The 12,862-nt window shown below is 49.2% G+C and overlaps 1 protein-coding gene across 1 annotated transcript; it reads right to left on the bottom strand.

Moving 5' to 3' along the window:
• Positions 1-1,411: 1,411 nt before the first annotated feature.
• LYSMD1 (LysM domain containing 1) lies at positions 1,412-10,751 on the bottom strand. Its single transcript, XM_081173865.1, has 3 exons — positions 10,174-10,751; positions 6,208-6,548; positions 1,412-2,251 (listed from the first exon to the last, which is right to left on the bottom strand). The coding sequence occupies exons 1-3, from the start codon at positions 10,351-10,353 to the stop codon at positions 2,086-2,088; spliced, it is 687 nt and encodes a 228-aa protein (XP_081029991.1). The 5' UTR covers positions 10,354-10,751; the 3' UTR covers positions 1,412-2,085.
• Positions 10,752-12,862: the final 2,111 nt, after the last annotated feature.

Raw genomic sequence — 12,862 nt, 5'->3', positions numbered from 1 at the left:
GGGGTACCTTTACCTTTACCTTTAAATGATATTGAGCGTCAGAACAACTTGGCCACAATAAGGACATTTTGCCCATGGTATGACTATTTTCCACCTTCCAATTTTGACTCTCTGGCACCCTAGCTTCATAACCCAGCAATTCTAAAATATAGATGCGCTTTTACTCTCGCAAGATTGAACATATTGCCCTCGGCTGTACTTGAGGGACGATTCCAACAGATTCCCCATGAAAAACGCTCATGTCTCTGTGAAGATGGCATTCCCGAATCGGTGGCGCATGCCCTTCTGGCTTGCACTCTTTATAAAGACTTGAGGAATAAGATTATCACCCCTCTCTTATTGTCCATTCCAGGTCGCCCAACCACTGCCAGAGTGTCCTTTCTCTTGGCAGATCAAGATGAGCAGGTGACAGCAAAGGCTGCAAGGTTTTTGGCTGGGGCAATCAGAATAAGATCCAGTATTTGACTATTGATTCAATACCCTGAAATGTAAAGTTTATATAATTGACTTTTTATTTATATTCTTTGCATATCGTGTTGTTGTATGGCCAATGGCTGACGCAAATATTCATTCATTCATTCAAAGCTGGGTTTGGCTAACCCATTCCCCCACAGAGGCAATACGGGCTGCAGCGCATCAGGCAGACTGCTCCTGTCCATGGAATCCCAGCATACACCACAGCCTGAAGTATGCTCCCTCCCATTCCTGGGATATTGTATATTGAAGAAGGTTTTATATTTAAAGTATGAGAAAGAGTTATTGTAAAAAAGCACCTCTGGATGCCACATACCCCCCCCCAGCCTCTATGTGCCCCCCACTGAAGAGGGAAAGAAATCTAGCCCAGAGCATTGACTCATGCAGAGGGGCGGCAGGCAGCCTCTTCTGAAGGCAGCCTGCTCCACTGCATCCCTCGATCGGGGGGAGGCAATGGGACACTAGGACCCGCGTACCTACGGGACCGCCTCTCCTGGTATGCCCCACGGAGGACCTTAAGGTCCACAAATAACAACACTTTGGAGGTCCCGAGCCTCAAGGAGGTTAGATTGGTTTCAACTAGGGCCAGGGCCTTTTCAGTAGTGGCCCCGACTTGGTGGAACACTCTGTCCCAAGAGACTAGGGCCCTGCGGGACTTGACATTTTTCCACAGGGTCTGCAAGACAGAGCTGTTCCGCCTGGCCTTTGGTTTGGACTCGGTCTGACCCATGTTTCCCTCCCCTTATGATTTATCAGCTACTTTAAAATGAGGGCGGGGTATAAATTTATTTTTATTTTTATCCCACTTACGGGGAGAGGCAAAACCCCAGGGACAAAATCCCAGCGTGTTGCTCGTGGACATGTTGTGCAGCTCCCAGGTTGCCAGCGACCGTTGCAGACAAAAAACAAACAGAGTCAGACAGGCACAGAGACAAACTTGGAAGTCAGCAAAAACTGCCAGTTGTTTTAATCACAGGGGAGGCAGTACAACAAGAGGACCGGAAGTCTGCGGGGTGAGGAGATGGAGCCTTGGAAGTGGAAGGGGGGTGGGCTGGAACGGCTCAGGAATCCCACCGTTAAGTCAAGCACAGACCCAACAAGCCCTCGCCCAACGGCCAGCCACACCGGGGATCCCACGACGGCCACCCCAGCCCTAAACTGACTGCCAGAAAACAAGGGAGAGGTTTCCCACAGCACAACAGCGCCCCCTATGCTTCCGTTCAGCCAGCCGCTCCATATATACCACAGGGGGGCATTAAGGGAAGGTTATCCTTGGACTTTGAGGACAGGCAAGAAAGCACTTAAGGTGATAAATATGACAGAGGAGGGAGAAAACGAAGGTACGCAGAGACAAAAACACACAAAGAGTCTGTTCAAAATCCAGGAGGCAGAAATGGGTCGTCGATGATGCTGACGCCGCGGAGGCCCCTTCCGAAGCGTCCGTCTACGGGGGTCGTCCATCCTCCAAAAACAATTCCCGGCTCCTTGGCTGTTTGCAGCGGGAGAGTCCCCTTACCGGTGGGTCCGGTGGGGTGGGGGGTAGAGGGATGGGGAGGGTCTCTTGTGGTCGCCGGAGCCCCACGGACAGCGGAAGGAGGGAAGTGGCGCCGCTCAGAGCTTGAAGATTTCATCCTCTTGGTCGCGGAGGGTGTCGGCACGGGCGATTTTGGTGAGAGGCACGGGGCCCAGGACAGCGCGGGAAGAAGTCTCGTTCTGGTAGGAGGAGGGAGAGGAGGCGGCCGTGGCGTGGGGAGAGCCTGGCTCGCTCCCAGAAACCCTAAAGTGTGGGAAAGGGAAATATGAGAGAGAGAGGGAGAGATGTTCTGCTGCAGCTACTGTTGAGAAGGATTTGCAGTTGTGTCCCTTGTGGACACGGGTGGCGCTGTGGGTTAAACCACAGAGCCTAGGACTTGCCGATCAGAAGGTCGTCGGTTCGAATCCCCGCCACAGGGTGAGCTCCCGTTGCTCAGTCCCTGCTCCTGCCAACCTAGCAGTTCGAAAGCACGTCGAAGTGCAAGTAGATAAATAGGTACCACTTTGGTGGGAAGGTAAACGGCGTTTCCGTGCGCTGCTCTGGTTCGCCAGAAGCGGCTTAGTCCTGCTGGCCACATGACCCAGAAGCTGTACGCCGGCTCCCTTGGCCAGTAAAGCGAGATGAGCACCGCAACCCCAGAGTCGGTCACGACTGGACCCAATGGTCAGGGGTCCCTTTACCTACCCTTGTGGATCAGACCCACCTAGCCCAAAGTGGGTCGACCGCAGGCCTGTGGGAAAACCGCTGGGGAAATTTTGGTTTAGGGTGGGGATTGCTCAGAGACTCTACGTATGGTGGCAGTCTATCTCCAAGAACCAGGGGCAACCGGCTCAGAGAAACCGTTTCTTTCATGCCTCACTTGCCCAAGGCCTGATTCGGCAGGACTCTTCTCCCCTCCAGCAGGGGAGGCCCCTAAAGTGGAAACAGGGACCCTGGTTTCTTCCCCAATCTAGTTGGCATCAAGGGAACCTCCACGCTATGGAGCAGTCTACCTCTGAATGCCCAGATCCAGGGCACTTGGAGCTGGAATTGGCCATTCCCTGCTTGCCCTTGGCATCTGGTGCTCAGGGGAGCGGTACACTGCCCCTGGAGACTGGATTTCTATTCAGCCAACCCACTTAACAGCTGCTAAAGATAAAGGGACCCCTGACCATCAGGTCCAGTCATGACCGACTCTGGGGTTGCAGTGCTCATCTCGCTTTACTGGCCGAGGGAGCCAGCGTACAGCCTCCAGGTCATGTGGCCAGCAGGACTAAGCCGCTTCTGGCGAACCGGAGCAGCGCACGGAAACGCCGTTTACCTTCCCCCCCAGAGCGGTACCTATTTATCTACTTGCACTTTTAAGTGCTTTCGAACTGCTAGGTGGGCAGGAGCAGGGACCGAGCAACGGGAGCTCACCCCGTCGCGGGGATTCGAACCGCCGACCTTCTGATCAGCAAGCCCTAGGCTCTGTGGTTTAACCCACAGCGCCACCCGCGTCCCTAACAGTTGCTAGTAGACTTATAAATTCCCAGGAGTGAGGTGCCTCAGTGGGCTCCAAATCTGGGGCAGGGGCAGGGCTGGCTCCAGCTTCACTGAGGGACAATTCTGGCCCTTGCACTGCCAGCATGTGGCCCCCGAGAGACTACTCTGGAGAAAATGGGGCCCTGGGTGGCGGGCAGAATGCTCCATTAATTTTATTTCAAGGATGCCCATAAATGCTGTGTTTGCCCAAGCTGAGGACCAGAGTTGGATGAGACCTCAAAGCTTCCCACCCCACCCACAATCCGTTAGGCAGGATCACAATGTTCCCCAACAAACACACAAACGCACAATTCCTCCTCTGATCACCCGGCAACGGATCCGCCGATACAGAGGAAGGTTGTGGAAAAGAAAGCGCAGTGCGCTGGGATTGTTTTTAAAGCAAAAGGCGATCTCAGGTCGCTCGTGCTAGCCAGCCAAGCTGCATGGAACTGGGTGCAGGTGTTTGGGAGGAATGACCAGAATCTCTGCAGGTCTCCCGGTCCAAGGAGGCCCCGCTTCAAAACTCCACATGCTCTCAAGTCTTTATCTTGCACGCTTTTGCAGAAATCCGTTAGAAATGAGAATATCAGCATCAACAAATTCAAGGATGGAGCAGCTCTGTAGCAACTACGCCCTCTGGTGGCCACAGAAGGAGGCATCTAAGCATGCCAGAGTGCCTGGTTTGCTGCTTCGCAGCTGCAGCCAGGTTCTTACGCCAAATTAAGGATTTAGGCCCCCCAGTTAGAAAAAACCCACAGATAAGGTTTCCAGCTTTGTGGCCTTCAGGGCCTAGGACCCTTGTACCTACGGGACTGCCTCTCCCGGTATGCCCCACAGAGGACCTTAAGATCCATAAATAACAACACCCTAGAGGTCCCGGGCTCTAAGGAAGTTAGATTAGCCTCAACCAGAGCCCAGGGCCTTCTCAACACTGGCTCCGGCCTGGTGGAACGCTCTGTCTCAAGAGACCAGGGCCCTGCAGGATCTGATCTCTTTCCGCCTGGCCTTTGGCTTGGAATCAACTTGATCCCCTCTTTCCTTTTTCCTTTCTCCGTTTGTGATGAAACTCCTATTTGGGGACTTCCCTGGCTTTTATCTGGTCCACGTAGGACCAGTCTGGATAGTTGGCCTTGGTGAAGACTTGACGTTTTCGTCCCCAAAAAAGTTTCTGATTTGAGTTCCTACTGAAATGAGGCTGCATTTTAATGTTGTATTTTAATCTTGTTTTTTAAGTTGCATTTCAATCAACTGTTTTCATACCTGGTGTTAGCCACCCTGAGCCCAGTCTTGGCTGGGGAGAGCGGGGTATAAATAAAATTTAGTTGAAAGGATTTTGGGGACAAATCTACGATGAATTCAAGAAAATACTGAAATACACCTTCCCCCAAAAACCCGAAGCATTCCTCTTAGGTATGATCGGAGAGGAGATCAAAAATGAAGACCAAACATTTTTTCAATACGCAACGGTGGCAGCGAGGATTCTACTAGCCCAAAATTGGAAAACCCCTAACATCCCCACGGTTAGAGAATGGCAAATGAAACTATTTGAGTATATAGAGTTAGCGAGAACGACACAAAGGATCAGGCATCAAAAAAATGTAAAGCTAAAGAACGATTGGAATAAATTTTTAAGTTATATTGAAGGTAATTTGGGAATTATGAAAATCACAGTGGACGGAATTTAAAACCTGCGATGTATAGAGTTAATATAATACAACTGCAGAAAGGTTATAAGTTTATCTAACCTAAACCGAGATGGAAGGAAGCCAGTGAGTAATGTCTGTGTTTCTTTTATGTCAATATGTGTTAGTCTGATTTCTATTTTCTATTCTTTTTCTTTTTTCTCTTTTACTTTTCTTTTATTTTTAACTTTTAAACGTTTGTATGCTTTTTGATGTAGTTTGCAAGAATTCAATAAAAATTATTTAAAAATAAAATAAAATAAATAAAATTTAGTAGTAGTAGTAGTAGATATCGCAACCTAGACTTGAGTCCCTTGTGACAGGTGGAGCTCCGAAATGAAAATTAAAACGCATGTTATTATAATTACATTGTTTTAGTCGATTTTAGTATCGTGGGTGGTATAGCCAACTAGGTTCCGCTCACAACTTTTAAAAACGGGCCTTTGGAATATTTTCCCCAAATCCCTCCTTCTCTGCCCCCCCTCCCCAATTGGGCTGTGTTGCGCTGCAAGCAAGATGCAAGATGCAACAGGAGTCTGAGAATGGAGCGTTGTATTTAGGTCGCTTGGGGCAAATAAGTCAAGCTGCATTGTGGGGAAAGGGAAGCCTGAGTGCCGGGTGTGTGGGGAAAACATATTGACCCCTGTTCAGGAGACCCCTTTATTGTTGTAAACCACTCTGGGATCATATGGTTCAAGTGCAGCCTAATAATAATAATAATAATAATAATAATAATAATAATAATAATAATAATTGCCTTCCTCATAAAGCCTGTCCTTAATTTTTCCCATCTGTGAAATGGGTACAATTGCCTGGGAGGAAAATAGGAAAATGGCCCAGCACTCTGCCCTTTTCCCACAACACAGCTTGACTCACTTGCTCCGAGCGACCTAAATACAATGCTCCTGTTGCAGCGCAACACAGCCCAATCCCGGGGGGGGGGGCAGAGGAGGAAGGATCCGCTTTGTGCCACCCTTGGGACCCACGGAAAAGGGAAAAAGCAGGGTCACTCACGAGCTCCCCCCTTCCCGCAGCTTCTTCGTGGCGGCCTGCTTGGATCGGCGGATCTCAGAGTCCAGCTTGAACAGGAAGTCTGCAGCGGAGAGGTCGTGCTTGGGGGCAGAGGCCCCCGACGCCCCGTTCTTCCGCGGATGCTTCTGCTTCTTGGGGGCCTCGGACTGAAAGGCCCCCGTCTCCCCTTCTTCCACCTTCTCCTTCTCCTCCTCGTCTTCCTCGAGATCTAACCCGTTGGACAACAGCGGCTTGGGTTCGACCGGTACAGGGATGTAGAGAGTCTTTTTGAGGAAGATGGAGTCGCTGGTGTACAGCCGGTTTGCTCTCTTGATTTGCTCTGTCTGGAACGGAAAGGGAAGGGCTGCTAAATACAAGGCTCTTTAACAAAGCAAGCTGCTAGACCTCATGGACGCGGAAACACGCAAAACAGCAGAAACTGAGTGGGGGAGCTCACTTTGGCATAATTTGGGCAGAGCCAGGGCCTCGTCTTTTTGCTGGAGCACCTGAGTACAGCGTTGTTAAAACTTTGTGATGCCAAGTTCTTGATCAAGCTGGGATACGCCACAACAGCGGCGAGAATTGAAATTGAAATACTTTATTGTCACTTGTACAATTTGCAGCCCCCACTCAGCTCTCTTAGTCTTTTTTTTAAAAAAAAATATTAAAGTTTTAAAAATATAACAATGAAAAAGAATAAAAAATAAAAAGAAGAACAAAATACAAAATAAGAACATTTAAAAAACAAATAATTTTCCATAACATATCTTCCATACACTTATTTCCTCCGGCCTCCTCATACCTCCCTTCTTTGTATTCCACTTCAATTTGTTAGTTCAGCAAATCCTTACCATTAAGCTTTTACCCATTTATAAACCTTTTTTTTCGTATCTCCTAAAGCATTACAGCTGGAAACCCCTTAGTTTCTATCCAACATCCTTCTAACATTCATTCAGCTCTCTTAGTCTTGATTCCCCTCGTTTACTGACGCACACCCACCAAACCCGAAAGTCAGTTGCCCTGTTGTTATCTTTCCATTCAGCAGCCTAACAGCCCATGGATAGAAGCTGTTCTTTACCCTGTTGGTACGACGAATCGTGCTTCTATATCTTCTGCCCGAGGGCAGGAGATCAAGAAAGTGCCGGCCAGGGTGTAAATCATCCCTGAGAATTTTCCTCACTCTTCTGAGGCAACATTCATCCAGCGGATTCATGGGACAGCCCATAATATTTTGTGCTGTATTTACCGCCCTCTGTAGGCACTTCCTATCAGATGATGTCAAACCAGCGTACCACACCGTGATGCAGTAGGAAAGGACACTTTCTATTGTGGACCAGTAGAAGGAGATCACCAAATGTTGATTGACATCGTTCTTTCGCAATATTCTGAGGAGATGGAGTCTCTGCTGGGCTTTCTTAACCACCTGGGTTGTATTGATTTTCCAAGTAAGGTCTTCACGGAGATAAACTCCTAGGAATTTAAAGGAAGAGACTCTCTCTACAAAGCCCTCCCCGATGTACAGCGGGGCTAGTTCTCCTCTCTTCCTCCGAAAGTCCAACACCATCTCCTTTGTCTTGCTGATATTAAGGTGCAAGTTGTTCCTTAGGCACCATGTAGATATTTTTTTGGACCTCCCCTCTATACGCTGATTCGTCTCCACCTGTGAAATGGTGACCGCAAAGAATTGGAAAGGGGATAGCGTTCCAACAAAGGAAGAATGGCAACTCAAACTTTGTGAATATTTAGAATAAACAAGAATGGCCTCCCCAGTTTGAGGCAGCAATGCTTCGGAATACCAGTTGCTGGAAACCACAGGAGGAGAGAGTTGCTTTTGTTCTTGGGTCCAGCCCTTTGGGGCATCTGGTTAACCCCTCTTCTGGTGTTCTTATGGAACCAGAAACTAACTGCTGGATCAGGCCAATGGCCCATCTAGCCCAACACCTGTCAGGAGCTGGACAGAGGAGGAATGGTACCCCCCCCCCCGCACTTCCCAGAGAAGAGGGAGACAGTATAGATTTAGAACAGTGGTCTGCAGAAGGTCACAGTTCAGAGGCTGCAGAGGGGAGAAACTGGGAGATATTGGGAGAGTAGCAGGAAGAAGGTCCGTATAGTTAAAGCTCTGGTTTTCCCAGTAGGGATGTATGGAAGTGAGAGCTGGACCATAAAGAAGGCTGATCGCCGAAGAATGGATGCTTTTGAATTCTGGTGCTGGAGGAGACTCTTGAGAGTCCCATGGACTGCAAGAAGATCCAACCTCTCCATTCAGAAGGAAATCAGCCCTGAGTGCTCCCTGGAAGGACAGATCGTGAAAGCTGAGGCTCCAAGACTTTGGCTACCTCAAGAGAAGTCTCCCTGGAAAAGACCCTGATGTTGGGAAAGATGGAGGGCACAAGGAGAAGGGGACGACAGAGGACGAGATGGTTGGACAGTGTTCTCGAAGCTACCAGCATGAGTTTGACCAAACTGCAGGAGGCAGTGGAAGACAGGAGGGCCTGGCGTGCTCTGGTCCAGGGGGCCACAAAGAGGCGGACGCGACTAAACGACGAAACAACAACAACAACAAAAGACCTCTACTGAAAAGGCCCTTCCTGAATCTCAACAGTATTGGATATTTATCAGCCAGATTCCAATATCTCATTTCGGAGCAAGGAACTGGCATCTCAGCTCCAGGGGTTTCTGGAGGAGACGGTTCTCCTCTTCATTCTAGAGTCAATTTGAGCTCATCTATATATGTGTATATTTATTTTATTTTTTTGCTGTTAAAATGATTTATCGGCTGGCTTTGTCCAAGGACAGTTGTGCTTAACACAGAAGGTCTTATAGTTACTGCTGGTACATAAATAAGCAGGTAATGCATCAATAAAATATGCATGTCTCTTGTCCCATAGAAGTTGTATCAGAAAGAATATTTCCACCAGCTTCTATGCTTCTTCCTTCATTCAAAGTTCCGGGGTAAATGCATAAACTGAACCTGGTGGAATTTTCCCTTCCAGCTATATGATACCAACAAGCATATATATGCGCATTAAAAATGGGGCAGCTGCAAGCCAGTGGTGCCATGCACCGATGTCCTAGGCATGCTTACTCCCGAGTTGTTCAACTGTAAGTATAACGTGTATATAAAGGTAAAGGGACCCCTGACCATTAGGTCCAGTCGCGGACGACTCTGGGGTTGCGGCGCTCATCTCGCTTTACTGGCCGAGGGAGCCGGCGTACAGCTTCCGGGTCATGTGGCCAGCATGACTAAGCCGCTTCTGGCAAACCAGAGCAGCACACAGAAACGCCGTTTACCTTCCCGCCGGAACAGTACCTATTTATCTACTTGCACTTGACATGCTTTCGAACTGCTAGGTTGGCAGGGGAGCTCACCCTGTCGCGGGGATTCGAACCGCCGACCTTCTGATCGGCAAGTCCTAGGCTCTGTGGTTTAACCCACAGCGCTACCTGCATTCCTAATGTGTATATATATGTATACGTAATAGCTTAATATGCTATTCATTTCATAAAATTTATACACTGCTTGCCTGCCCCCCTCCCCCCAAAAAACCCTCAAAGTGGTTTGCAAAAAAAGGGGGGGAAGGAAATTGTTGCTAAGAAAAATTAGCCACAATAATTTAAGACATTCAAAAAGTTAAACTAGCAGTAGACTAAAAAGAGATTAAAAACTCACGTCACCTTTCTAAGCATTTGGGTAGGCCAGTCTAAACAAAAATGTTTTTTTACAGGCACTGAAGAGAGTACAGCGAAGGCACCTGCCCAATATCAATGGGCAGGGAGTTCCAAAGACTGAGCTCTTACAAATGCAAAATGGGGCAGAGTCGGCGCATATGGGGTAAGGCGACCGCCGTTAAAATTCTGGTCCCAAACTGTTAAGGGCTTTACATATGAACGGCAACAGCAACACTGTACACACCATTTCTGAGCGTACGTGTACGGATCATGACCCCTCCCTTTTCTAAGCATACTCACCGTGACCCCATACTTGACCGCCAACCCCTGGAGGGTGTCCGCAGGCTCCAGCCGATGCTCCAGCCGCCTCTCTCGCACCGGCGAGCTGACCGTCTTGACCAGGCTGCCGTAGGATCGAGTCCTGCTCCCGTGCAGCAGCCCTGCCCCGCCAGGGGACCCCTGTTTGGACGGAGAGGCCATCCCCCAGCTGCCACCCCTCCCCTTACCTGGACGGCCCCAGCTTGAGGCCAGGAAAGGGTGACCTCTCAAGGGCTGATCCTACTGCAGCCACCAACCCCTGCAGCAGCCAAATAGGCCCATTTCACAGGAGGCACCCTCAAGGCCCGGCCCCTGAGCAAGGCTGTGTCCACCCAGGACGCCTCTCCACGTCCTTCGCCCTTCCCCAGCCCCCCAAAATCTCCCGTCCCCCCAAATATAACCTTTCAGTGCAGCTGCGCTTTCACTTTCAGAAACACCCCATTGCAGCCCAGCCTCCTCCTGTACTCCCAGATACCAGATCCCCCAATGGATCTCCTGCTCCCACGTCGGTCCGCTTTTCCTCTGAAAGACCTCCCCCCCTCCGCCCCCTCTTGCAAAGCAAAAGCCCCCTAACCTATCCAGTAATCCACCATCAGGTCGCCCGGCGGCTGCGCTTTCTGTTGCAAGCAGTTGAAACAGAACCCAGCCTAGCCCTGGCCCCGCCCTCCCACCTGCTCTCGCAAAGGCTTCTGGGAGTTGTAGTATTTGGGAGGGGCTGCTGAGTAATCTGCCACCCACCACATTTTCAATTATGCTGCACATTTAGACATGCACAAACACACAAAGTGAGCCTGGGGTGGAAGGGCGCCTGGGGAGGGCGTGCGACTACATTTCCCATCATGCTCCCTGCTTAGAGGCAAGTCCCTCCCGCAGCATGACGGGAGTTGTAGTCTTCCAGGAGCAGAAAAACAAAGGCTGAGCTTTCAAAGGGGGCGGCAGCTTCACCCCTGTTGCATTTTGGGGTATTTCGCCCACGGGCAGCTGGGAATTGTAGTCCAGCCAGTTAATGGCTTTTTTTCAAAAAGATTCTCATAAGGACTTCTGATGGTCAAAGGGACTGCAGAAAGAAAGGTTGCAAATCTGGGGACTTTTAGTTTGGAGAAAGGAGTACGACAAGACTGAATATTGTCCCCCCGCTTATTTAACTTATATGCAGAATTCATCATGCGAAAGGCTGGGCTGGATGAATCCCAAGATGGAATTAAGATTGCCGGAAGAAATACCAACAACCTCAGATATGCAGATGACACAACCTTGATGGCAGAAAGCAAGGAGGAATTAAAGAACCTTTTAATGAGGGTGAAAGAGGAGAGCGCAAAATATGGTCTGAAGCTCAACATCAAAAAAACGAAGATCATGGCCACTTGGCCCATCACCTCCTGGCAAATAGAAGGGGAAGAAATGGAGGCAGTGAGAGATTTTACTTTCTTGGGCTCCATGATCACTGCAGATGGTGACAGCAGTCACGAAATTAAAAGACACCTGCTTCTTGGGAGAAAAGCAATGACAAACCTAGACAGCATCTTAAAAAGCAGAGACATCGCCTTGCCAACAAAGGTCCGTATAGTTAAAGCTATGGTTTCCCCAGTAGGGATGTATGGAAGTGAGAGCTAGACCATAAAGAAGGCTGATCGCCGAAGAATGGATGCTTTTGAATTCTGGTGCTGGAGGAGACTCTTGAGAGTCCCATGGACTGCAAGAAGATCAAACCTCTGAAGGAAATCAGCCCTGAGTGCTCACTGGAAGGACAGATCCTGAAGCTGAGGCTCCAAGACTTTGGCCACCTCATGAGAAGAGAAGACTCCCTGGAAAAGACCCTGATGTTGGGAAAGATGGAGGGCCCAAGGAGAAGGGGACGGCGGAGGACGAGATGGTGGGACAGTGTTCTCAAAGCTACCAGCATGAGTTTGACCAAACTGCGGGAGGCAGTGGAAGACAGGAGTGCCTGGCATGCTCTGGTCCAGGGGGTCACGAAGAGGTGGACACAACTAAACGACTAAACAACAACAACAATGGTCAAAGGAACTGCAGAAAGAAAGGTTGCAAATTTGGGGGCTTTTAGTTTGGAGAAGTGGCAACACGATAGAAGTGTATAAAATTATCCACATATGTAGTATGATGGCATGCATTCTAATCTGGTTTTGTTTTTGTTTTTTTAGTTTACCATTGGCTTTAAATATATTTTGATTTTTTTAAATACTTGGTTTTATTAATTTTTAAAAAACTGATAATTTAATTGCTTTATTCTTTTCCTAAACCGCTTGGAAGTTTGTTTGTTTTACAATCAAGTGGAATATCAAGTGCTATAAAGGTAAAGGGACCCCTGACCATTAAGTCCAGTTACGGCCAACTCTGGGGTTGCGGCACTCATCTCGCTTTACTGGCCGAGGGAGCTGGCATACAGCTTCCAGGCCATGTGGCCAGCATGACTAAGCCGTTTCTGGCGAACGACAGCAGCGCACAGAAATGCCATTTACCTTCCCACTGGAGCGGTACCTATTTATCTACTTGCACTGGTGTGCTTTCGAACTGCTAGATTGGCAGGAGCAGGGACTGAGCAACGGGAGCTCACCCCGTCATGGGGATTCGAACCGCCAACCTTCTGATCGGCAAGCCCAAGAGGCTCAGTGGTCTAGACCACAGCGCCACCCACGTCCCTTATCAGTGCTAT

Source organism: Podarcis bocagei (assembly GCF_964188305.1).
Source record: "Podarcis bocagei genome assembly, chromosome: 16".
In the NCBI taxonomy this organism is placed as follows: domain Eukaryota; kingdom Metazoa; phylum Chordata; class Lepidosauria; order Squamata; family Lacertidae; genus Podarcis; species Podarcis bocagei.
Note: the sequence above shows the minus strand (reverse complement) of the source record. Positions and strands in the feature narration are given on the sequence as shown.

Excerpts from the sequence above, each read along its gene's own strand:
- LYSMD1 (XM_081173865.1), bottom strand. The coding sequence starts at position 10,353 with ATGGCCTCTCCGTCCAAACAGGGGTCCCCTGGCGGGGCAGGGCTGCTG. Across the intron at positions 6,549-10,173 it reads CGGTCAAGTATGGGGTCACG|ACAGAGCAAATCAAGAGAGC; the intron begins GTGAGTATGCTT and ends TTTCCGTTCCAG. Across the intron at positions 2,252-6,207 it reads CTGCGGGAAGGGGGGAGCTC|GGTTTCTGGGAGCGAGCCAG; the intron begins GTGAGTGACCCT and ends CCCACACTTTAG.